At 43.5% G+C, this 26,916-nt stretch overlaps 2 protein-coding genes across 3 annotated transcripts in view; one reads left to right on the top strand and one right to left on the bottom strand.

Moving 5' to 3' along the window:
- Positions 1 to 1,588, top strand: part of CHMP3 (charged multivesicular body protein 3) — an 81,729-nt gene extending 80,141 nt beyond the window's left edge. Inside the window, exons 5-6 of the mRNA XM_082672250.1 lie at positions 598 to 712; positions 1,063 to 1,588. Coding sequence (XP_082528376.1) covers positions 598 to 712; positions 1,063 to 1,205 — 258 coding nt within the window. The 3' untranslated portion in view covers positions 1,206 to 1,588. The remainder of the gene's footprint in view (positions 1 to 597; positions 713 to 1,062) is intronic.
- Positions 1,589 to 12,199: 10,611 nt separating this feature from the next.
- The window catches only part of KDM3A (lysine demethylase 3A), a 65,564-nt gene continuing 50,847 nt past the window's right edge, over positions 12,200 to 26,916 (bottom strand). The window contains exons 18-26 of one of the 2 annotated variants that reach the window (XM_082671850.1): positions 26,594 to 26,830; positions 25,161 to 25,332; positions 22,581 to 22,668; positions 21,243 to 21,373; positions 17,920 to 18,039; positions 17,700 to 17,839; positions 16,265 to 16,441; positions 16,049 to 16,183; positions 12,200 to 15,472 (exon numbers count right to left, since the gene is read on the bottom strand). In XM_082671850.1, coding sequence (XP_082527976.1) covers positions 15,392 to 15,472; positions 16,049 to 16,183; positions 16,265 to 16,441; positions 17,700 to 17,839; positions 17,920 to 18,039; positions 21,243 to 21,373; positions 22,581 to 22,668; positions 25,161 to 25,332; positions 26,594 to 26,830 — 1,281 coding nt within the window. In that variant the 3' untranslated portion in view covers positions 12,200 to 15,391. Of the gene's footprint in view, positions 15,473 to 16,048; positions 16,184 to 16,264; positions 16,442 to 17,699; positions 17,840 to 17,919; positions 18,040 to 19,158; positions 19,243 to 21,242; positions 21,374 to 22,580; positions 22,669 to 25,160; positions 25,333 to 26,593; positions 26,831 to 26,916 lie in introns of those variants that run through there. The other variant, XR_014297776.1, reaches the window with a different exon arrangement.

Here is a 26,916-nt window from a genome sequence, read left to right as displayed (position 1 = left end):
ACCTTGGTACTAAATTTGGAGAGCAATTTCCCTTTGGCTTTTTGCTTCCTCCAGAGAGGGCAGACAGCATGCAGTGTTGCCTGCAGCCAGCTGTCTGTGGCTTAGCTCTTGAAAGCGTGGACAGGACTTGGAGACACCAGAGCTCGGTTGATGCTGGGCCCATAGGGGCGCCTGCTGGGAATGGATTTAACAGTTGCGGGGGCTTCCCTGGTGGCGCAGTGGTTAAGAATCCGCCTGCCAATGCAGGGGACATGGGTTCAAGCCCTGGTCCGGGAAGATCCCACATGCCGCGGAGCAACTAAGCTCACGTGCCACAACTACTGAGCCTGCGCTCTAGAGCCCGCGAGCCACAACTACTGAGCCTGTGTGCCACAACTACTGAGCCTGCGTGCCTAGAGCCCGTGCTCCGCAACGAGAAGCCACTGCCATGAGAAGCCCACGCACCACAACGAAGAGTAGCCCCCGCTTGCTGCAACTAGAGAAAGCCCGCGTGCAGCAATGAAGACCCAACGCAGCCAAAAATAAATAAAAAATAAATAAATTTATAAAAAAGAATAAAACAGTTGTGGGAAGTGACATGGTTTATTCTGTGTTTAGGCTGGGATCATAGAAGAGATGTTAGAGGACACTTTTGAAAGCATGGATGATCAAGAAGAAATGGAAGAAGCAGCAGAAATGGAAATTGACAAAATTCTGTTTGAAATCACCGCAGGTATGACCCAAGATCCTTCCTCTTTCCCCTCTCCTTTTATGGCCGTTCTTCTTGCATCCGCAAGATTAACTAGTAGCTTTTTCTTTAGATTATAACTCCCTTCTACATTTGTTATTTTAGATTAGAACCAAAGTTCTAACAATCAAAATCCTTAGTTATTATGACTTTGATATCATTAGAAGTTGGTGTTTGCACACATTTGTCATAGTGAGCAAAACCCCACCAAAACAGCTGTTTTATTGCCCCTTTTCTGTTTCTTGTCAAACTGAACCAGGTATGGAGGACAGAGAAAATGAGGGACCACTTGCTTAAGCTGATGTTTTGTTGATCTGCCTGCTGTCTCTTTACAGGGGCCTTGGGCAAAGCACCTAGTAAGGTGACCGACGCCCTCCCAGAGCCTGAACTTGCAGGAGCGATGGCTGCATCAGAAGATGAGGAGGAGGAAGAGGCCCTGGAGGCCATGCAGTCCCGTCTGGCCACACTCCGCAGCTAGGGCCGCCCAGCCAGGCCCGCAGGCTCTCCTCCGGCCCTGTCACCGGGCGCGCACTCCTTGAAGCCTCCGCCGTTTTCTGTATCTCTTGCACTACACCTCTGGGTGAGGCACTGCGTTCTGGAGAATGTTCTCTGCTAATCTCTCTTCACTCTCTGCAGAGGTTTGGGGATCTCAATGGAATTGTTTTGAGAGGCAGTGTAATAAATGCATCATTTTCAGGGGAATAAACAGAAGTATCTTTTGGGGGATGAGGGCAAAGAAGTGTGTCTTCTCACGAAGCACTTCTGAGAATAGAGTCGATTGCCTGAATGTTGAGGACTCTGTATATTTTTTTTTGTCTGTGAAACACTATATAAATGGATTTTAATAAATTTCTGCTTTAACATTTGGTCTCATTGTAGATTGTTGGGTGCAATGAACTTTCAAGGTGTTTGCTGTCCCAAATTATTTTATATGTTGGCCTTGGAAAGAGGAGGTGCTATAGCAGGGCACGTGGAATTCAGAAGCTCAGCTGAAAGGGCTTCTGCTCTGTGGACCCTGTGCTCCCCAGCCTTCACAGATGTGCTGTGCGAGCTACTCTTCTGCTTTTTGTCATCTGTGTAAGCAAAAGTATGCTTGGGAATTGTGACCCCTTGTCTTGTTGGCTGGGGAACTATATCATGTGTGTCCTGAGGGGTGTGTGTGTGTCTGTAGCTTTCCTCCCTTCCCTTCCCATTGCAAGTTGCAGACAGCTGTGAGATTAGGCCTCTTTCACCCTCTGATTGCCTTTCCCTGCGTTAAGCTGACTGTCTTGGATGCATGGGATATGGGCGTACATATCAGTGCTTTCTCAAAGCCAGGAGCTGACGGGTGAAAGAGGCATGGTGTGGTCATGCATTGTCAACAACTCACACATTTCTAAGTTATATTTTGAAATAATTCAGCAGTAGCAATTTATATTTGTGTGGGCCTGACAGTTTACAAAGCTGTTTAACATGTGTAATCATTCAGTCTTTACAAATTAGGAAAAGAGCTCATCTTGCTGAAGTGACATGTCCTAAATCACAGTCACGACGTGGCAGAACTGGGGTTCAACCCAGGTCCCTCTGGTCCAAGTCTCGTGTGCCCCAACCACTCTCTCCCAGGTTGGTTTTGTAGATTGTATGGAGAAACCCAAGTGTATCTGATGTGCTGCAGCGAGGGCCTTCTAGTCTCATCCTGCAAAATGGGAGTCTTCAATCCAGGGGACCGTCCTATTGCTCTTGATTTCATCTTTAGGATACAGTTTGTTATTTAAGTAAACATTATTTTTCAGAGAAGTTTTAGGTTCAGAGCACAACTGAGCAGAAAATAGAGTTCCCATGTACACCTCTGGCCCTGACACAGGCACCATCTCCCACTTGTATGTACTGACATCTCACACCCCGCAAGTACATTTGCTCCTGGAATCATACAGTACGTAGCCCTTTCACATTGGCTTCTTACACTTAGTAATATGCATGTAAGTTTCCTCCATGTCTTTTCACGGCTTGACAGGCCATTTCTTTTTAGTGCTAAATAATGTTCCATTGCCCGCATGCACCACACGAGCCACTCACCTACGGAAGGACGTCTGGGTTGCTTCAAAGCTTTGGCAATTATGAATAAAGCCATCAATGTCTGTGTGCAGGTCTTTGTGTAGACATGCATTTCAACTATTTAGGCGAATACCAAGGAGCACAGTTGCTGGATCTTACGGTAAGAGTATGTCTAGTTTTGTAAAAAACTGACAGTTTTCCAAAGTGGCTGTATCGTTTTGCATTCCCGCCAGCAATGATGAGCGTTCCGGTTGCTCCACACCCTCACGAGCATTTGGTGGTGTGTTTTGGATTTTGACTATATCCTAATAAGTGTGTAATGGTATCTCGTTTTAATTTGCATTTCCCTGATGATATATGATGTTGGACATCTCTTTATGTGCTTTTCTGCCATATGTATATATTCTTTGGTGAGGTATCTGTTTAGAACGTTTGCCCATTTTTAATTGGGTTGTTTCTTATTGCTGAGTTTTAAGACTTCTTTGTATACTGTGGATAATAGTGCTTTATCAGAAATACATTTTGCAAACATTTCCTCCCAACCTGTGGCTTGTTTTCTTATTCTCTTCACATTGTTTTTCACAGAGCAGTTTTTAATATTAATGAAGTCCATCTTACCAATTATTTATTTCATGATAGTGCCTTTGATATTGGATCTTAAAAGTCATTGCCATACCCAAGGTCACCTGGAGTTTCTATGTTATTTTGTTAGTAGTCTTATAGTTTTGCATTTTACATTTAGGTCTGTGATCTGTATTAATTCTTGTAAAGCATGTAACGTCTGTGTCTAGATTTATTTCTTTGCATGTGGATGTCCAGTTATTCCAGCACCATTTGTTGAAAAGACTATCTTTGCTGCAGAATACTGCCCTCACTGCTTCATCAGAGATCAGTTGACTATATTTATGTGGGCCTATTTTGGGGCTCTCTATTCTGTTCCATTGATGTATTTGCTTATTTTTTTGCCAGTACCAAATTGTCTTGATTACTGTAGCTTAATAGTAAGTCTTGAAGTCAGGTAGCATCAGTCCTCCAACTTTGTTCTTCTCCAATAGTGTTGTCTATTCTGGGTCTCTTGCCTCTCTCTATAAACTTCAGAATTCATCTGTCAATATCCACAAAACTTGCTGGGATTCTGACTGGGACTGCTTTGAATCTGTAAGTCAAGTTGAGAGGAACTGACATATTGAGAGGATATAGTTTTACGATCGCATTTATCTGGCTAATTTATTCACAGAATGATTTTGGAATTCAGGAATGCTCATAACCCCTGAGCATTTTTGTCCTTATGTGGATAATCAGTGTTTATCCAGGTGCGTGGATGGGCAGAATAATGACAAGCACTCTTTCCACCATTCAGATAAAACCATCTCAATGTAGGGTTGGTTTGTCTGAATTGTCTAAGAGGTCCTGAGTTTTCCATTCCTGTTTTCAGGCTGAGGAAAGAGCATTCCTGGCTCGTTATCAGGCCGCATCTTCCATTTTCCCTCAATACTCTGTTGGGTATCAGTGGAAACAAGGTGAGTCAGATACTCTCCTGGCCCTGGAAAGGTCTGCAATCCGGAAAGGGAAACCATGGTATCAACGCCTGCAACAAAAGTTTTCCTCTAAACCTCAGGCCCTTGATTTAGGTCCAGCACAGCACCAGCTCCCACGCTCCCCACCCCATCCCCAGATGAATCTGCTTGGTGCCCAAAAAAACCCAGTTGAAAGGGTTGCATTCCAGAATAGCATTCCACACTGCCAACTCATTTGTGTTGTCTTCAAACACAGCTTACTCTTTAAAAATCACTGTCAGCTTATGGTGATCACCCAGCAGTTCGTTCCAGGCAGATGACAGCTTTCCTTTCTCTGTCCCTCCCCGCTCTCCCCATGCTGTCTATCAAAGACACCTTCCTGAGCCCCTGCCGGCTGTACAGCTCACCTGGCCTTAGGCCCTTTGTTGTGTCATATACTTAAAGGTGTGTCTCAGAACTCCTGGAGAGAAGGGGTTATGACTCATATTTGCTCCAGAATAGTACTAGTCATGCCTGCCTCTGCACCTCCCTAAAATCCAACCCCATAGCTGTATTTATGGGAACAACTGTGAAAACTCAAAGCTTTGAAAAACTGGACAGATTTCCTTGTCCTACCCTAGTGACAGATGCTCTTCAAATGCTATTCTGTATTACCAATAAGAAAGGCTCATAAGTGAAAATAAACTTGCGAAATGTTTGGTTGAAATAAACATAAAGAAGGTTTTTTTTTTAACTTTTCACAGCCTTTCCATATGCTTTTACCAATTTATTTAACCAAGCAGTTTCCTTTTGAGATACCAGAATGAACATTCCCTAGCCACTGAACCATTTCAGAAATCCAAGTCTAAACCCCAGTAGGGAAATACTTTTTCTTAAGGAAGGTCTCATTTACATATAATTAATTATAGTTTTATAATATATTTATAGAGTTGTCAGCAAAATGGAGGAGTAGACAGGTCCAAACACCCATCCTTCCAAAGAAACATTGAAAAAAGTACCAGCAACTGTCAGAACCAACTTTTTCAGAACTCTGGAAAACAAAGGTTTATAGCAACCAAGAAGATGCTGTATTAAGAAAAAAACCCTTCAAAACAGAAAGAAAGCTTTGTGGCATTTTTACTTGCCCTGGACAAACCTCTCTCCCGGCTTGGCAGCGGTCTTGAAGACGGCAGCCCACATTCTCAAATGTGAGACCCTGGTCCCTAGTCCCAGGGAAAGAGAGAAGACCTTATTCCTAAATTGTCATGTTTGCCCCAATCTAAGGGCCATCCTGAAAGACTAAAGGTGCTCATCTCTGGTTTGCCTATCTTGGAATTTATTCAGGGTGGAAAAGCAGCAAGTTTTGCTTGAAAACATGTTAAGGATTTTTTTTTTTTTTTTTAATGTGCAGAGCCACCTGGGGCAGAAGATTACAAGAGACTGCTCAAAACCTGGGAGGAAAAGCCAGGGAGAGGATTTCTTTGGGATATTAGTGCATTCAAAAGCAATTGTGTATACTGGGGAATTTAGAAAAGCAGGACAGGAATTATGCTCAGAAAAGACCTGAAAAGACCCCAGTTTTCATCGCTGCTTGACCTATAGGCTTGGTGCATTCAGAAAGTGAAGGCTGAGGCAGAATCATAAATGGTCTGGCTAAGTGTTAAGAGTGTCCCAAGCACAGAGCCAATCCATAGAAGATTGGGAGAGGTGTTTTTGTTTGTTTTTTAAGGTTCTGAAATTCAAGGAAATCTCTGTCAAAATGCTGGCTGAACACAGCTAAGCCTTCAATAATTCAGAACAGAAAAATCCCTGGGAAGGGGGAGATTCTGATTTCCAGAATTATTCTGGAATATTGGAATGTCCAGTTTTCAACAACAACAACAAAATCACAAAGCATACAAAGAAAATGGAAAGTACAGCCCATTCAAAGGAAAAAAATTAAATTTACAGAAACCATCCCTGAGGAAGCCCAGATACCACACTTGCTAGACAAAGACTTTAAGCCAGCTGTCTCAGATATGCTTAAGAGGTAAAGAAAACCAGGAAAATAATATACAAACAAAATGAGAATATCAATAAAGAGAAATAATAAAAAGGAACCACATAGAAATTCTGGAGCTGGAGAGTACAAAAACTGAAATGAAAAAAAAAATACACTAAAGGGGTTCAACAGCATATTTGAGGAGGAAGAAGAAAAAATAGGTAAACTTGAAGACAGAACAACTGAAATGACCCAGTCTGAGAAGCAGAAAGAAAAATGAACACCGCCCAAGGGACTTGTGGGAGACCATCAAGCTCACCAACACGTGCATTATGGGAGGACCAGAAGGATAAGAGAGAGAGAAAAAGGAGCAAAAGGAATATTTGAAGAAATAATGACTGAAAACCTCCCATATCTGAAAGATATTAACCTATACATGCAAATAGCTCAACAAATTCCAAGCAAGATAAAATCAAAGGGATCCACACTAAGACACATTATCGTCCAACTGTTGAAAAGAGACAGAGAATGTTGAAAGCAACAAAAGAGAAGCAACTCCTCACGTTCAAGGGATCCTCAATAAGATTAACATCTAACTTCTCATCGGAAACCATGGAAGCCAGAGGCAGTGGGGTGACGTATTTAAGGTGCTGAAAGAAAAAACTTTCAATGAAGAATTCTACATCCAGCAAAACTATCCTTCAAGAATGAAGGAGAGGGACTTCCCTGGTGGTGCAGTGGTTAAGAATCCGCCTGCCAATGCAGGGGACACGGGTTCAATCCCTGGTCCGGGAGGATCCCACATACCACGGAGCAACTAAGCCCGTGCGCCACAACTACTGAGCCTGCGCTCTAGAGTCCGTGAACCGCAACTACTGAAGCCCACGCGCCTAGAGCCTGTGCTCTACAACAAGAGAAGCCACCACAATGAGAAGCACGAGCACCACAATGAAGAGTAGCCCCTGCTCGCCGCAACTAGAGAAAACGTAGGCAGAACACTCTGACATAAATCGCAGCAAGATCTTTTTTGACTCACTTCCTAGAGTAATGAAAAAAAAACAAAAATAAACAAATGGGACCTAATTAAACTTAAAAGCTTTTACACAGCAAAGGAAACCATAAACAAGACGAAAAGACAACCCTCAGAATGGGAGAAAATATTTGCAAATGAAGCAACTGACAAAGGATTAATCTCCAAAATTTACAAACAGCTCATGCAGCTCAAAATCCAAAAAAAAAAAAAAACCCAATCAAAAAATGGACAGGGCTTCCCTGGTGGCGCAGTGGTTGAGTCTGCCTGCCGATGCAGGGGACACGGGTTCGTGCCCTGGTCTGGGAAGATCCCACATGCCGCAGAGCGGCTGGGCCTGTGAGCCATGGCAGCTGAGCCTGCGCATCGGAGCCTGTGCTCCACAACGGGACAAACACATGAAAGGATGCTCAACATCACTAATCCTTAGAGAAATGCAAATCAGAACTACAGTGAGGTATCACCTCACACCAGTCAGAATGGCCATCATCAAAAAATCTACAAACAATAAATGCTGGAGAGGATGTGGAGAAAAGGGAACCCTCTTGCACTGTTGGTGGGAATGTAAACTGATACAGCCACTATGGAGAACAGTATAGACATTTCTTTGAAAACTAAAACTAGAACTACCATACAACCCAGCAATCCCACTACTGGGCATATATCCTGAGAAAACCGTCATTCAAAAAGAGTCATGTACCACAGTGTTCATTGCAGCTCTATTTACAATAGCCAGGACATGGAAGCAAACTAAGTGTCCCCTGACAGATGAATGGATAAAGAAGATGTGGCACATATATACAATGGAATATTACTCAGCCATAAAAAGAAACGAAATTGAGTTATTTGTAGTGAGGTGGATGGACCTAGACTCTGTCATACAGAGTGAAGTAAGTCAGAGAAAAACAAATACCATATGGTAACACATATATGTGGAATCTAAAGAAAAAAAAATGGTTCTGAAGAACCTAGGGGCAGGACAGGAATAAAGATGCAGATGTAGAGAATGGATTTGAGGACACAGGGAGGGGGAAGGGTAAGCTGGGACAAAGTGAGAGAGTGGCATGGACATATATACACTACCAAATGTAAAATAGATAGCTAGTGGGAAGCAGCCGCATAGCACAGGGAGATCAGCTCGGTGCTTTGTGTCCACCTAGAGGGGTGGGATAGGGAGGGAGGGAGATGCAAGAGGGAGGAGATATGGGGACATATGTATATGTATAGCTGACTCTGTTATAAAACAGAAACCAACACACCATTGTAAAGCAATTATACTCCAACAAAGATGTTAAAAAATTTTTTTATTTAATACGCTTAACCTACTAGGTTAGCCTAGCCTACCTTAAATGTGCTCAGAACACTTACATTAGCCCATAGTTGGGCAAAATCATCTAACACAAGCCTATTCTATAATAAAGTGTCGAATATCTCATGTAATTTATTGAATACTGTACTTGAAAGTGAAAAACAGAATGGCTGTATGGGTACTCACCAGTAACGTACCCAGCTGAAAGCACACTGGATCTGAAGAATTTTGAAGGATTGAACTACAGTTAACTGCTGGATGGTGGGGATGCTACAGCCACAGGGTCATCAGTCTCTCTTCTGATGAGGCTTGAGGATAGCCGGTAGAAAGACCTGGGGCATTGACACTTGGTTTAGCAGGCATACTGTTTGTTCTTCAGGAAGATAACCAGTTTTGACTGCATAGTTTTTCTTCTCTATGGTAAGCAAGAGCTTCCTGTATCTGCCTGCCAGGTCTTGCCAATCTCTTGTAATTAACATCCATTTCTTCTAACTTCCATACACCACTGGTGATAGCAGCAAACGCCTCTGCCAGTTTCTTTGCTGTGAACTTTCTTGGTGCCTCGGGTATAACTTCTTCCTCTGCCTCAACTTCTTTCTTCCTCCAGTTCAATCAGCTTTTCATTGGAAGGCTCTTTAGCCTCGATGCCGAGAAGCTCATGAATATCCTCTTTATCAACGTCCGATTCTAGCTGCTTCCCGAGCACTAGCATCTGGTTACTTTACTATTTCGGCAACAGTAGAATCTTTGTTAAAAGCCTTTCAGTGCGTCCATGTAGGTCTTCAGAACTTCCTTCCAAATGCCATTCACGCATTGCTGTGTGACTTCTTCCCATGCTGCAGTGATGGTTCACATTTAGAGCGTGGTTGTGTTTGGGAGCAAATACACCACCTTTACATCAGGATGCGTGTCACAGACACGCTGTGGATGCCCTGGAGCTCTGGCCAAGATCAGCTGGAAGGGGATGTTGTTTTGCCTACAATATTCTCTTGCCTGTAACAGACAGTTAAAACAAAGTCTCCAAACAATGCTACTGTTTCCAGGCTTTCTTATTACGGTAATAACAAATGGGAAGTTGCTCACATTCTTGAATGCTCTAGGATTCTCTAATGGGTACATTAGGAAAGGCTTTAATTTGAACCCCGCAACATTTCTACCCAAAAGCAGTGTTAAATGGTCTCTGAATGCCTGACATTGTCTTGGACTCTCCATGAATGTATGTATGTTCTGGCATATAGTTCTAGAACCAGCTTTTTTCATCAATATTAACTTTTTGTTCCGGCAAATATTTCTCACCCACAATCATCCTATATAGATTCAACACCTTTAGCACCGGCACTGCTGCCTCACTGTTGAATTTCACATTATGAAAATTATGATGCTTTTGAAGCATTGAAACCTCCCATGACTTGCTGTAAACACTTGTGTATAAAGAGTGAATCGAAAAGACTTCTTGCCTTAGCCTGGGTCATCAGTCAGCTAAGTGGTGCACGTTTCTGTATCTGGTCTTCCACGTGACAAGTAATTTTTCAATATCATCCATTAGCCCAGCTCTTTTCTTCATGATGATGGTGTATTTAATTGATGCTGTTTCACTGCATCATTGATTCACTTCTTATCCTTTAAGATCGTTATCATCAGTGGAAAATTCCTAACTCATGTGCGATGATCATTACTGGCTTGCCACCTTCGTGCTGGGCAATTACCTTGAGTTTTATCTCAAGAGTAATTGCCTTCCTCTTCTTCCTACTGGAAGCAGCAGATGCAGATGGGCGTTTTGCAGACATTACAGGATGTGAAAACACAAACCACAGTCTGTAAAAAATGCAAGCAACACAGTACACTGAAGAGTATTGGCTGTTTACCCTCAGGATCATATATGGCTGACGGGGAGCTATCAACATCCATTTCTAATAAAAACTCTCAATAAAGTGAATACAGAGGGAACACACCTGAATATATATGGTGTCATATATGACAAGGCCATAGCTAACATAAAACATACAGTAAAAAATAAAAAAGGAAAATCTGAATAGTCTGAGATCTGTTGAAAAAACTGAATCCTCTGTTAAAAATCCTACTGCACGTTTTCATTGATGAAGTGCTTCTACTAAACATTTTAGAAAGAAACATTACTTCACATACATTTTAAAAAATTATTTATTTACTTATTTGGCTGTGCCAGGTCTTAGTTGTGGCCCGGCAGGATCTTTGTTGCGGTGTGCAGGATCTTTAGTTGCAGCATGTGAACTCTCAGTTGCGGCATGGGGGATCTAGTTCCCTGACCAGGGATGGAACCCAGGCCCCCTGCATTGGGAGCATGGAGTCTTAGCCACTGGACCACCAGGGAAGTCCCGTACACATACATTTAAAGCTATACATTCCCATCTAAGCGCTGTTGTAAACTGAATTCCACCACTTTTGAATGGTTGTATTTTTATTATTCCGTCCCAAGTATCTCATTTCCATTCTGATTTTTTCTTGATCAGTGGGTTACTTAGAAGTATGCTGCTTAATTTCTCGACATTTGAGAATTTCACAGTTACCTTTGTTTTGGGGCAGTGTGTGGTTGTTCTTGAATAAGCAATGTGCGCTTGACATGAACGTGTATTTTGCAGCCACTGGCTTTAGTGTTCTAACAAGTGTCCATTTGTTTGATAGGTTCAAATATTTTATATTTGTATTGGTTTTATATGTTTATTGTATCAATTACAGAAAGAGGTGGGTGAGAATCTTCAGCTGTAATTGTGAACTTGTTTTCTCCTTTAATTTTGTCCAATTTTGCTTCATCTTACTTTGAAGTTCTGTTATTAGGTTCATACTTAGGGTTATTGTATCTTCCTGCTGAATGAATCCTTTCATGATTGTGAAAGCAACTTCTCTCTGGTAAAACCCTATCATAAAATCACTTTGGTATTAACAGAGCCATATTTGTTTTCATACAGTTAGCGTTTGCATGATATAACTTCTTCCATGCTTTTACTTCTAACCTACAAACTGTATCTTTTGTAAGTAGTATGTAGTCAAGTCTTTTACTTAATCCAGTCAGACCATCTTTATCTTGCAACTGGAGCACAAGTATCGTCCACTTGTTGAAAGTTCGCTTTACACTACTTCACTTTTATGAAATACCTACATTAGTACCTGTTTTTGCTAACTGAAAGAAATCTGAAGAGGATTTTTGCTTTTACCAAAAAAAAGGCAAAATGCAAAAACAGCATTCAGCGTTTGTTTTGCAGAGAGGTGTTGCAGAGGCAGCATGCATCCTGAGCAGTGAGAGCGGCACTGCCAAGCTCCTTCCCGGGAAACTACACTCAGCATCTCAGCATCAAGGCGCCATAGCTTGGAACTGTGTCTGTGAGCATCTGTGCCTTATGTCTGTTTATTTTGTGCATCCGTTAGCTGGATGTGTCCTAAGGTACCTGCTTCTACGCTCGCGAAAGGTTTCAGAGGAAACCTCTACTTTCAATACTTCTGAATAGTGGGGGAAACTTGCATTTAGAAAAGTCCCACTTCTTCCTTCTTTCCTGCCTTTTTAATCAATTAAAAAAATAAGGATGTCATTTTCTCATTCAACTCCAAAAGCTTTTCCTACTTGGAGTTAATTTTTATTTCGGTTAAAATACATATAACACAAAATCGACCATTTTAATCATTTTTAAGTGTACAATTCAGTGGCAGTAAGGACATTTACAATGTTGTACAACATCATCCCAAACAGAAAGTCTGTAACCGTTAAACAGTAACTGCCAGTTCCCCTTGCTCTCAGCCCCAGTAACCATCATTCTACTTCCTGTCTCTACTCTAGGAACATGACTGTCCCGCATATAAGTGGAATCATACAATATCTGTCCTTTTGTGTGTCTGCCATATTTCACTTAGTGTACTTTCAGGACTCGTCCATGTTGTAGCCTGTGTCAGAATTTCTTTCCTTTTTAAGAGACTGAGAAATATTCCACTGTATAGATATGCCACATTGTTTATCTGTTCATCTGTTGGGTTGTTTCCACTTCTTGGCTCTCGTGAATAATGCTGCTATGAACATGAGTCTACAAGTACCTGCTTGAATCCTTGCTTTCAGTTCTTTTGAGTATAAACATAGCAGTGGAATTGCTGGATCATGCGTTAATTCTGTGTTTAACTTTTAGAGGAACTTTATCCAGACTTCTAAAAATATTGTTCCACTGTTGCTTAAGATTATCCATGAATTTACAGTTTCCATTGTACACTGTTTTTTCTTGCATCATGATGTGGGTTACTTTTTTTTCCTAAGGATATTCTTTTTTTCTTTTTCTTATTTTTTTTTTTAATCCTAAGGATATTCTGAAAAGTTTCTTCAGCAAGGGCCTGAAGAGAAACTGGCTTTTATCTGAAAATGTCAGTAGAAACAGGGAAAATCATTTTGCTGTGTCTAGACTTATTTTCAGGCATGTTCTCTGGCACAGTAAGAGTGGCATCTACTTTCTTGACACCCCCTGTTGTTGTTAAGAAGTCAGCTGTTAAGTCTGTCACCTCTTTGAAGGTTTACAATGTTTTTCCCCATTCTGGGTACTTTTTTTTGTGTGTGTGTGTGGTACGCGGGCATCTCACTGTTGTGGCCTCTCCCGTTGCGGAGCACAGGCTCCGGACGCACAGGCTCGGCGGCCATGGCCCACGGGCCCAGCCGCTCCGCGGCATGTGGGATCTTCCAGGACCGGGGCACGAACCTGCGTCCCCTGCGTCAGCAGGCGGACTCTCAACCACTGCGCCACCAGGGAAGCCCTCTGGGTACTTTTAAGAACCTATTTGTTTTGGGCACAGTTGTGGCTATTTTATTTATCTTGCTTGATTTAGTTAGGCTTCTTCAATCTGACATGTCAGTACTGGAAAAATTTCAGTCTCAGAATGTCACCCTCCCTTACCAGTCTCTTAATTCTCTGTCACTGATGGTCAAACCTATACTTTTCCATGTCCGCCTTATAAGTTAACACTTCTTTACAGTTTCCTGTTACTCAATGCTGTCTTGTGTTATTTTTACCAATCTTTCGGTTTGTAAAAGAACTTTTTTCTGCCACTTAACTCATGTGCTGAATTTCTAATTTTAACCATCATGTCTCGTTTCTGTTAAGTTCTATTCAGCTTCTTTCCAAATCTGGTCATTTCTGGCAATCTCATTCTTTCATCATATTCCTATACTCTCATTTCTTCAAACATACTAAACACTTCAGAATATAAAATAGGTGCTGGATCATTCCGGAACCTACAAACTCTGCATGTTTAATATGGCAGCTTCAGGTTTGCATTGACTCTTGCTCGTGGTAGCTTTCAGTTTTCATATTTGTGGATACAGTGCATTTGATTGTGAATAACAGTCCTTGGAACTATCTGTGGGACTCCTTTGAGGCCTGGCTTGAAGGTGATTTTCTCTATAGAGAATGCAAGTTTTCCTCTTCTTTTGCCTATTGGAGATATCTAATCAACAGTGCCAATTCTAGATCCAAAACTGTATAAAGAAGCTTCTGGTAAGAAATTCCCAGGGAAGACGTTTCCCACTAAGGTAGGTAGATATTTCTACTTATTCTTTTCAGAAAACTTTGTTTTTGAAAGTTCATCCATGAAAGATTTTGGTTTGAAGGGGGCTGACGTTAGGCGGGGATCTTCGATCTCCTACTCTGAGCTCACAGGTAAAAATCCAGGCTCTAGGCCTTTGTCTGCGCGACTTGATTTCAATTTAATTCCTTTTAGTACAGCTACAGCTGTCTAGGAGAATCAACGAGCTATAGGAAAGTGGCTTCTTTATTTTCTTCCTTTATAGAGATGATTATTTTAGATACTACCATTCTAAAACTTGTAATAATTTCATTTTCCTTTGTAAACTCTTAAACTATAATGGGTCAGAAGAGCGACAAAGAATTTTGATCTCTTACCTTTTTAGAACCATTAACCCGTCACTATCTGGTTTTTTGGTTAACTGTCACTTCTAAAGGTAGTTAATCAGTGGTGTTCCTTTACGGAAGTGTGACAGGAGTTTCAGCTTGGCTGGGGAGAAGCTTGTTCCCATGTTAGCATTGTAATAACCACTCAGAAATCACTAGAGCATCAAATTTCTGTGCTTTTAAGATGAGTTCCTGGCGCAAACTCTTACACCTGTAACACTGATGAAGTGTGTGTTGACTCTGCAACCAGAGAATAATGCCAATAAACGGAGTCAAAACATTATATGAATACTTTAATGCAAAATGCTTAACACTTAAAATTAGCAAAGCTTCATTTAAATTAAAACTCCGTTTAACTAAAGATGGTTAACCCCAAGAATGGTGCAGTAGTTGACCTCTGCTATATAATGCCAGTCCTAAGGCAATACAACATCCAAACGTCGGTGGTCGCTTCCTCCACTGCCCTTCTGAACCCTAAGGGGTCGGGGAGAGGGTACTCAGACACAACAAAACACAACCCAAATAAACTGCGCGGTGATTCCTAAGAGTTATAACCCATTCGACTAAGCTGTCCAACCACACAGCTGGGGAGTAACTGCAGGTCTTGTTCCAGAGCTGATACGGGCTTCTGTTTTTACAGCTGGGTAGAAGCTCTGCACTAGGTGAGAAGTCACAGTTTAAGGATGCATGTTCTGTAAATAGTTACTACATATACACATTTAGTGTCTGTAAACACTAGAAATATACATTAGACAGAGTACCCTTACCAGGTGGGTACAGTTTAAAAAAGAAGATGAGGTAACATGAGTCTCAAAGTCCACAGGATTCCTGCCTGAAGAGTTTGAACAGCTGCCAGTAATTCACTTCCAATGTGCAGGGGTAAGGCGCCTCTGGGACCCTCAGGGTTTGCCAAAACCGGATTCACTGGCTTTCAGCATAGCAACCGCATCTTTCACTGCATGGTAGATAACATTCTTCACCTGAAAAAACGAGAGAAAATATGGTCAGTTTACCATGAGATCTAAAATCTGTCCGTAAGAATAAACCTTCCCCCTACCAATTTTATAGCATGCTCTTGAAATTTAAAACTCAAAATTCAATATGAAATGTTAATAATACTTGAAAGGCCCCTGGGCTCCTTTAGGCTGTTATTTTATACACATTTTAAACCCATGCCCCCTTTGAAGAACTTTAAGTTCTTCATTTTCCCCCTTCCAGAGGCTTTGATCCTACGTGGCCCTGCCCCCAGTGAGCGCAGAAACAAGCAAGCCCCAAGGTACAGCTCTATTTTTCAGAGTTTATCTATTTCCCTAGTTTTCCAAACATGGAATCATGTTAGATGACTCACTACTGAAAGCCTCTAAACCAAAATGAGATTTCCTCCATGTTTATTCCTCCTTTGCCTAAGTAGGTAGCAGGACTAGACATAAAGCCAGTTCATCAACTCACTGTACCAAGTGTGGTGGTATGGCCAAGTTTGCTGATTATTTTTATAGGGTCGGTAATGAGCTACGGAGCCAGAGTCAGAGAATGCCAGGAATCACGGCCATTTTTACCTGTAATTTATCTTCATGATTCGTATGAGTCTGTGACAGATAGCGGAATTCCTGAGTAAGCCAGAAGCAGTGTTTAACATGCTCTGGAGAAACGAAATCTTCAGCCACTTTGATACAGCTATATAAGTTATGAACCTGGAAGACAACAGGCCACACGGTCACACGTGCCGAAGTTTACAGCGTAAGGAGAATGAAGACTAAAGTAATGGCTCTTGCCTGATGCGGAGCTCCTGCTGGGATAAATACCACATCTCCAAGAAACTGCACGATGGCCCAGCCCTGGACTCCATACTCCTGATGAAGACGCTTCCTTAGTGATCGGTCTAAATACCAGCTCTGATCATGAATGGGATCGTGGTCTGCGGGGTTTTCTTGACCTTGCTCTTCTGATACCTAGAACACATTCCGAGTATTATGAAACTGAGTGACACGCTGGGTCTCCATGAGGGCATTTTGCCCCCTGGACAGTGTGGGCAGTCAGTCAGTAAATGTCAGGCCTTCTTTAACACGTGTCCCTGTTGGCAGAAAGAGAAAATAGCACTCAAAGACATTAACTGAATGACCCAAGGGGAAACTGAAGGAAAATGCGGGTTCCCTTCTGTCACTTCCTGTGAACCGTGAGTGGCAGTCTGCATATTTTTGTAAACACTGTTAGGACAGTATCTTGGCCTAGGCTTTTGAATGTCAGTAGACTTAAGCTCCTTAGAAATAGACTTGCTAGACTGCAGTTCTTAAACATCTGTATTCACTTAACAATGTGAGTTATGAAACAGTCCCACAGTTGGCTGTAGGTTAAACTCGTTTACTCTAGACCCAGTATCTGGCAGCACAGACTCAGGGTGACACTATCAAAGGGACAGTATGGCGACCGGCAGGTTTTCTGGAAGAGTCAAATTATCCTTAGCGAGAAACATCTTGATTGAAGCAAATGCTGGTTAAGGGTCTAACCTGGCACCAGGCAGCAGGCTAGGAGCGTTCCTATCCACTCCTCGTGAACAACTGAAGAATACCAGCCACAGATATCTGGGCCGCAACTGGCAGCCTCAGTGGCGAACAGGTTAAAAACTGAATATGCCCATCTTTCCAGCTGCCTAGAACTTCCACACAGAACCCTTGCTGAACAACCTGCTAACTACTGGAAACCTGGAATCTTCAAAGTCCCTATATCCCTTTCCCGCATAAGCTAATGGCCACAGTAGGGTGTGAGGTCTTCCTGACCTACTACTAAATGAGGGTGGATAAAACCAGCAGGGACCTCAGTAACTCACTTGAAGCACAGCTATCAAGAGCAGAGAAATGATACATGGACTTCTGAAGTGCTTAGATTTTTAAGGCAATAAAAACAAATAGACACTACGTGATCATCAGAGGAACTACCCTGAAGGGAGAGCACAAAAACTTCCAAATGCACTATGACATAACACACAGACATAAGAAAAAAGATAAGTTTCCCTCTTTTCAGAGGTGTGAGCCTAATCATCTAGAAATCGTTGTTCCTTAGCAACCAGCTTCAGCCTATCCAATCTGAGATGCACAGATCTAACTTTCGAAGCTGCGATTATTCTCCAGTAACCCAGTCAGGTCTCGACATGTAGTATAACACTGCTATTCTGCCTCTCTCTCTTCACATGCCATAGGGTAAGGAGCACACCTTTTTAAGAAATTCTCGTATCTTCTCTGTGTCCTTAGCAGCATATATGTGCCAGAGGGCTCCTGGCTTCTCTTTTCCTTCAATAAATCGCTTTATTGTGAGTTCATCAGAATCTCCGTCTTGGATGGTCTTAAGGACTTCTGGAGCAAGAGAGAGCAAACATCAGACCACAACGTCCCAGCTCAGAGAATAAGCCCCACTTTTATGCTCAGCACCCTACCTTCTTCTTGGTCACACTGTCCTTTGGGAATTCCCACATAGACCATGACATTAGCCGCATCAGATACATCTAAGTGAAGATTTGTCGTCCCATATTTCCGATCTTCTGGAGTAATTAATCCTGCAAACAGAAAATGCCTTAAATTTACCGAGACAGCAAAGACTGCCTGAGTCTTTCCCACTCCCTGGAATACGTGGTCACAAAACTTAAAAGCTACCTTTCTGATCATATAAAAGTAATGGAACAATATTTAACATTAAGTTATTTTATCCTTTCAACTTTGGGGAAAGAAGTTCTTATTAAATGTTTATTTGTAAGAATAAAAAACCAACTCCTAACACTAGCACTTGTTTCTGGTGATAGGCAAAATAGGTTTCCTCCTGCTGAGAACAACTAAAAATGCTTGATGAAATTATTTCGAAACATATTTTTTTAATGAGTCAATATGCTGGCAAGAAAAGAAAGCCAAACCTAGAAAGCAGGGCTCGGGAACGTACAGTGGACTCTGCTGAGGCTGGATTTGCCAGAAGGATGTTTGCTCAAGCAGGGGAGCTCAAGCTTTGGTTGACACAGACTAGAAGGACTCTGGGGTAAGACGTAAGATGGGGAGTCTAACAGAAACCCCCCTCAGAAACGGGTAAAGCTGGGACCTCAAATGACTATGTACTCAGTGCAAGAAGGAACGCTGCCCACGTGTTCCTTGGATCCCTCAACTGCGGAAGAGGTGAGCCTGAGCACGAGGTCCGCGCTGGTACTCATAATCCGAGACGCTAACCTCTCACCCCAGGAGAAGGCTCATTTGTTCAGCATTCACCCTGAGGCTCGCCAAGCCCTGCGGTTACCTTGGACGCACGTCCTGACATGCAGTCACTGCTTCTTGAATGGGCAGCAGAGCCAAGCATAGCTCGGGTGGGCAAGCCGAGGCTGTTTTCTAACCTGCCAGGCCCTGAAGCAGCCCTGTCTCATTCGGAGGCCAAGGAACTTCTCTCTGGCTTGCAGGGGTCTGTGGTTTAGGAGCAGCTATACACAGGAGAGGGGACCTTATCATTTCAACCGCGGACCATGGCCCTAGGGCTCTGCTGCACTTTCCTTTCTTTCCAGTTTGCTGAAATATCAGCCCTAGGAGGAGGTAAAGCAACAGATATTGGACAAAAATCATAGGATATATGAGATTTCCTTTAAAATAGTAAAGGAAAAATATAAAGGGAGGAAATAAGGAAACAATTATGGAAAAAGAACCTGAGAGCTGTTGTAACTGGGGGATGAGTATATGGGAAGTCACTGTCCTGGACTCTCACGTTTTCAGTGCATTTGGAAAATTTTCTATAGTACAAAATAAACAAGTAAAATCTGAGAAGAGAAAAAAACAATTAACACGAGAGAAGGCAAACGAATGAAATGAACAGTTATTCACGACGGCACGGAGGAACACCCAGTCTGATTGCATTTATATAAAGCGCAAAGGCAGGTTAAACACTAAAGAATATTCTGCAGGAACACGAACATACGGTAAAGCTATAAATGTAAGGAAATGATAAACACAAACGTCAGGGTGTTGGCTAACACGGGGCAGGAGGAAGGAGACGGAGCTGGGAGGAGGGACGAACGGTGAGCAAGTCTCAGAGCCTCGTCAGAAGCCGCTTGCTGGTTTGGCTGTTGCCAAACTGAGTAAAAAGTGTTCCGCAGAAGAGGAAGGAAATGACACCTACCCAGCCGTCAGCCCCAAGTCCAGCCAATCCCAGCTACGGGTGACGGCACACTGATAAAACCAGGCTCTAAACTGAGAGAGCCTGAACTCAGATGGAACCAAAAACAACGGTCCCAGGGAAAGGATTCCCAGAAAATAGAAAATCCTGAAACAAAACACACCATGGACTTTTATGAAAAGAACACAAGCTGACACCGTAGGGGCTGCTGGGTGACAGAGCACTGGGGTTGGAGGCTGGGTCAAGCCTAGATAGGAGACATAAGTCCTCCTCCCAGACCTGCCACTAGATGCCCCTTGGATATCCTGATCAGGTCACCGTCCCCTCTATTGTCCTGAAGTCCTGGTCCCCATGTGTAGTGCTGGTGCTGGAGCTGGAGAGAGGGTGACTGTGTGGTCTTTCCAAAGAGCCTTTCACTCTACGTCGTCTGTAGAGGAGTCACAGCTCCGTCACCCAACTTCTGAAAAATGACCGCTCTCTAATGATGTTTATGATAAGGTGTGAGGTGTTTGAAAATGAACACGTTTTCTTTATTTTCAATCCCTAACTGCTTACTCTGAACGGGAACAATTTTGATAGGAAAAGCTATTATAGAGTAACACTGCCCTCTATCTGTTGGTATCTAGGAGGAAAAGAGTTGCTGTCAAGCCATTTAAACCAAGCCGACTATTTATTTTGAGAACTTCTCAAATAACCACTTCTACCCTGTAAAGCTGCATCATTTCTGTGAGGCATGGATAATCACTCTGCAACACTACACCATTTGCTTTAGCGGAAAAATGCTTCCATTTACGTAAATTCATTGCAAATCTTCCCTGTGAACAGAATATGCCCTGAAGTCCCAGCCATCCAGCTTCTCTGAAGGGCTCGGGGGAAGGGAACATCTGGGCATCTAGGCTGTGGCAACTTCCCAAGGTAAACTCCCCTCTTGGAACGTCCCCTGAGCTCACTCCAGGCGCTTCCCCGGGCGACCCCACCGGAACAGAAGAAGTGGGGGGCTGAGGTCCAAGCCCTCCCTCTCCCAACAGCATCTGGAGAACGTGGCAAAGCTGCCAGAAGACTCTGGCCTGCCACCCTCAAGTCTGAGAGACTGGAGTTGGGATCATTATGGGAGGAAGGAAATAAATCGGAGAAATAAAATTCCAAGCGTGTTTTCAGTACTAGCTTAAGTAGCTAACTACTACCCACCAACACAGAACATTGAATTTAAGAGTAGCAGATGCTGAAACAGCTGGAATGCTAGCAGACTGACCTAAACGTCCGGCAACATTAAAACAATTAATAAAATTACATTCATTCAACTGTGTACCATGCAACCGTTAAAAACGATCACACTAAAAACCATTAAGCAACATGTAAAGGTTTTACTGTATAATATTAGGTGTAGGAGAAGCTTTTTAAATGGCATGTGCCCTACAGCTGCAACTATGAAACGGAAATATACATGCACGTGGCCAAGGAATGAAAGGAAATATGCAAACATGAAGACTACTGCTGTGTTAAGAGTTAGGGTTATAGACGTTTTCCATCTCTCCCTCCCCAAAAATCAATGTTCCAAACATTCTGACTTGCCTTACTTCTGTAATAATTTTTTCAAGTGAGCCATTTCCTCCTTACCATAAGCATTATACATCTTGGGACCCAGATCTGGCCTAACAAAGTAGTTTGGCAGCCTCGAGGCCAAGTTCAGTTTGCCATCTCTCCTTGTGTACTCAGGCAGTGGAATGTTGGCCATCAGATCATCAAACCTAGGACGAGAGAACCATGAATTTGCAAAATAAGCTTGTGTTTCTAATATATCGTGGGATTTGATTTGTTCCTTCTACACCAAAAGGAACAACGAAAATATCTGTGCTCGTGAAGATGGAGATAGCTATCATTAACAACATTTAAGATTAGCATATGACATCACTTATATGTGGATTCTAAACTATGATACAAATGAACCTATCTATGAAACAGAAACAGAATCAGGGACACAGAGAATAGACTGGTGGTTGCCAAGGGGGAGGGGGTTGGGAAAGTGTAGGAGTGGGAGTTTGGGATTAGCAAATGCAAACTGGTATATATAGGATGGATAAACAACAAGGTCCTACTGTAGAGCACAGGGAACTATATTCGATATCCTGTGATAAACCATAATGGAAAAGAATATAAAAATGGAGTGTATAGATATGTATAACTGATTCACTTTGCTGTACGGCAGTAATTAACACAACACTGTAATTCAACTATACTTCAATAAAAAATAAATTAAAAAAAACCAATATTTAAGATTAGAATTATAGTGCTTATGAACAAAGACATCTTTCTCTCCTACATCACACATATATATCAAAATGATCTCGAGGGCTTCCCTGGTGGCGCAGTGGTTGAGAGTCCGCCTGCCGATGCAGGGGACGCGGGTTCGTGCCCCGGTCCGGGAAGATCCCACATGCCGCGGAGCGGCTGGGCCCGTGAGCCATGGCCGCTGAGCCTGTGCGTCCAGAGCCTGTGCTCCGCAACGGGAGAGGCCACAACAGTGAGAGGCCCGCGTACCGCAAAAAAAAAAAAAAAAAAAAAAGATCTCGAATACTGCAGACAAAAATCTGAGCAACAAATTCCTGACGATAAGTAGTGACACTAAGGGATATATTATTCATTAGTTCTGAGGATTCTCTGCAAGGTTCAAGCTCAATTCAGGAAAATGGATCTAGCAATTCTGCTGTCTTGTCTAAAGCAACGATATCACTGTATTATACCCAACCCTAGCACGTCTGATCTCACTCCTGCCTCCACATCAGTGTGTGCACGTCTGAGTCGGCCTCTTCTCTGGCGGAGCACTACAGTGGAAATGCGTGGAGTTTTCACTAGTGAACCAGATTTAAAAGTCAGTAACTTCATCTTACCACCTCAAAAAAAGTTTATCCTACCAAGTCAAGGACAGGATCATCTCTCCCCTCCCCATAATCGTACCTGGAGGGCATCATATCTCTAAAATCTTCTCCTGGTGGCCAGTCCTTAAGTTTCAGCACCATTGGCTCTTTTTCATTTTTCAAGCGGTCTGCAAGGTAACCGGAATTACTGAACTGCTACTGTTCATAACTCGGAAACAGACCAAAATGGACGGCAAATGAGCACTTTAAGCCTTAACAATGCAAATAAAACTTATCTCTGCAAGATCTTCATAACCTGATACATCTGATATACAAATATTATTCTTCAATATTCCCCTCCTGCAAATGGCCCATTATTTTATTTCTACAGTGCCGAGAAGTCCATTCATACCCAGGAAGCAGCAAGGGGTAGCAAGCTGGAGAGCACCGAGTCTGTGTGGCAGCCCTGTCTTTTCTAAATGCTTATCCAGCTGCTCCTCCTTGGGATTTCGGCCACTCCCTTTTGTCTATTCCACATAGGCGGTGTTTTGACAGATCCAATCTCCTCCTATACAGTGTTCTAGAAGAAGTGAGCAGCCCCCCAACTAACGAACAGCAATTTAACAATCAAAGGGCCACAGATTTTAGAAAACCCAGTTTTCTGAGGCCAGCATGAAATAGAAATGACTTACTTTGCTCAGAGAGACTGAAGCTACCTGATGTTCTGTCCAGGGACAACTAGGGCTAATAGGGCCCACTCTCCCCCGCCTCCCCATCTTCTAGGTGACACGTACAGGGTTTAGTCAGAACTGTTTTTTGTAATAGCACAGTTACCCACTGCAGGTGATGTGAAGGAACCAAGAACCAAGGAGCTCTAATTGAAAAAAATACGTTGACAATTATGAGTAACAGCAATGATAACTATCATTTCACTTCTTGCTGTGTTCCAGTCTCTGCTCAAGTGTTTTAACCATTTAGTCCTTATAACTAAATCCAACATCCCAGTGAGATCTGGCACTATTTAATATTTCTGCTTTTGGATGAGGAAATTGACATATGCCTGAGGCCATCCAGCTATTGAAATTAAACAGCAGAACTGAAACTGGAACCCAGTTTCAAACCTTATATTCATGAGGACTAACATTTGTATAGCGTCCTGTAGTCATCCGAGTCCCATAACCTAGTTTGAACAGGTGCACACTCCAGGAGACAAGAAACAGAGGAAAATACGGGTACAGTGTATGTTCAGGACACCAGTGGCGTCTCAGCATGGGTGGTGTACCAGGGGATCTGGGCAGCAGAATCATCAGTATGGAAAAGGCAGGCTGCGGTGGACTCTGGGCTGCTGTAACCATTTGCAGGCATGAGGAAGTGTGAGCCCCAGAAAGATGCAATTACCAAGCTCACGTACACAGCAAGTACATATCAAGAGTCAGGATTTGAACCCAGGCCTAACTGGAGAGCACACTGTAGTACGTGTGGCCCTCGATCCCCTTTCAAAGGACCGGCTGCCCAGACACGGCTTTGGGGTCTGCGTCAGCTGCAGAGAGCTGTCCTGCCAGGTCATGCCCTCCGTGGGGCACCACCACCTGGAGGCCGAGGGAGGTGAGGGGATGAAGGCCCTGACTTTCCCCACTTCAGCCCAGTCTGAGACAATGAGAGGCGATGCCTGCTACAGAGCTCCCTGCCAGGCTGGCTGAGGCTCCGCTGGCCTCCGCCGCAGCCCGCCCCTCTGCCAGCCCGGTCCTGCTTCCTCCCCCATCTCAGACGTTGATCCCCAGGGAAACACCTTACGTCTGAAACCCAACCTTAACCTCTACGTGTGGAAACCCCCATCATGCCCTACTTAGAGTTAGCTAAACCTTTGTTCTAAAGTTCGTTGAAAGTGCGGGCCATAACCTGCAAACGTGGGTAATGGGAAATAAGGAAGCAGGAGATTACAAGGTAAAAATATGTCGTGAAAGAATGAGAATGATAAATGAGCAAAGTTGAATTACTGAGTCTAATAAGAATGAACTGGCCAAGCCCTCCAGTGCGGGTGGGAGCATGAGGCCAGGTGCCTGTGCTGACGAAGGGGTTCTTGCAAACAGTTTACTGACTGGCCAATGCACGGAAAGGGCCCAAGCTCGGCACCAGACACTCAAGCCTCCTTGCCACCACCATGCCCCTCGCCCAGGTGAAGCAGGCAGTGACCCCTCGCCCAGGTGAAGCAGGCAGTGACCCCTCGCCCAGGTGAAGCAGGCAGTGACCCCACGCCCAGGTGAAGCAGGCAGTGACCAGGATAACGTGCGTTCAACGGATTCACGTTCTCTGGTACTTTCAGCTCTACTTATCTTGTTAAACATAATGAAGAGGCTATATAAAACCACGAGCTTTGAGTCACAAGCCCTGGCCCTGTGCTCCCCTCCCCTTGGGCACATTTCTGTCACAGGACAGACCTGGAGCCACCTGAAGAAGAGGTGACTAAAACCTCACTCTCTAAGGAACTACAAAGCAATCTGCCTCAGTTCAAAAGCATAAACTTTGTAAAAAGAAAGGGGAAGAGGAGATAAGACACTGATTTTAAACTCCAGAGTCACAGAAAATGCTGTCGCTGCCGCTGGAGGGCCACAGACTGCTGCTACTCCCGTGCCCCCTCCTTTCACATCCTCAACCCCCTTAAAAGGTCTTTAATACATACTCGGAACATCTTCAAATCCATCCCAGAAGTCTCCTACTGTGGCTCCTGTGATGATTTCATTGGTTCTGCAATTAACGAGGTCAACTTCCTGATTTCCAAACTCTTTCCTGAAGGATTCTGGTTTCCAAAGTTCAGTGTTCAGTTTATGATGCACTCCTGACACCATCACTGGCTAAGAGGAGAGAACGAAGACTTTAGTTTGAACTCCCCCAGCTCCGTCCCTTCACCCGAGGCAGCCCTTTCTCAAACAGCTGCTGACGTGTTTCTCTGTGGCTGGTCCCCAGTCTCAGATCCCAAAGTGAAAGCTTAGTCCCCTGAGTCACCTGCTACACACACCCCTCAAACTACACTAGTGAGCTTCTAAGAGCAAGGATCACACCTTCCAACTCAGATCCCACTACTCACAGAATACCAATGCCAAGGCCCAGGGCTGGGCAGGGGGTGTGAAGCAGAGACAAAGGCAGCGAGAGCGCCCGGTCCAAAGAGGATGCTGCCTCTGGCCTGCAGCTTATTGCTAGCAGGCAGGGATATGGCCCTGGATTGCCACGTCTTTGGTTATCCAAGACAAGCCACAAATCCTGATCTTTATGTGAAAGAGCCTGACTGAAATACTGGCAACAAGTTCAACTTTTAAAAAACATTATCTAATCTAAACAGAACATGCTGGTGGACTGTATTCGGTCTGTCATTGTCATCGTGAGCAAATCTCGTTAGAACACAGGACTGAAAACAATAATTTTTTTTTGGTTAAATACATACATTTTTCTATTTGGCAATTCCCCAAGTCCTGACCTTGTCCAAGAGCAAAGTGTTCCTTTAGTGAGGACTCCATTTGGCCCAGAAGAGAAGACAAAGATCCAGAAAACATAAACGAAAACAAGAAGGCAGAGGAGCAGGTCTGCGAAGCCACACGTCTCCTGAACTATCAACCAGACCTTAAGACTGAACATCACTGCCCTTTAAAAAGCAGGCTCCTTCCCCTGGGAGACTACACACCAGTTCCAGGTTGACACCACATGGCTCAGGGCCACCTAAGGTTGTCTTCAGCACAAGGTTCTAATTCATGGAAGAGGGATGCCTGATTTTTATCCTATTTTGTGTAATCCCCCAAACCCCACCAGCCGTAGTCATATTCCCACTTCTCCTACTGAAGTTGATCACACAAGAATCACCAAGAGCCCAGAATGCTCTCATCAAAAATCCAGGGATGACTGACTGGAAGCAATCAGAACCTCATCAGAGAACACAGAAGACATGTCTGTGACTCACAGCCACCCTCTGCTCTAACTGTATCCACAGTAAACAATAAGAAGAGATAAAGTATATGCCATTCATAATCCAGGAAGGGGGCGGGGGGGGGGGGTTGTCAGGAGTCTACCAAAGGCACCGAGACGGGGATGTGAAGTGGGTTGGAAAGCAGAGGCCCCGCTTACCTGCCCCTGCTTCCAGCACTCCCTGAACACGTTCCAGTTGCTCTTGTTGTTGGGATCCTGCAGGCACAGCAGGCGACTGTCGCACAGCCAGTAGTGAGGAGTGTCGAAGCCCAGGATGCTGGGCTTGATGGTCAGTCCTTGCGGCCGCTTAGATAAATCGGAGCAGGTCTTATTTTGCACCAAAGAGGCGAAGATGTCATCAAGGATTTTTGGTGTATTCTTGAGTCCATTTTCTGTCTGAATTTGAAAAAAAAAAACACGAGTCTTAAATATGTCATTTCCTACCATCGAAAAACCCATTCCTGGGCTTCCCTGGTGGCGCA

This window comes from Grampus griseus, assembly GCF_964374135.1.
Source record: "Grampus griseus genome assembly, chromosome: 15".
Lineage (NCBI taxonomy): Eukaryota > Metazoa > Chordata > Mammalia > Artiodactyla > Delphinidae > Grampus > Grampus griseus.
Note: the sequence above shows the minus strand (reverse complement) of the source record. Positions and strands in the feature narration are given on the sequence as shown.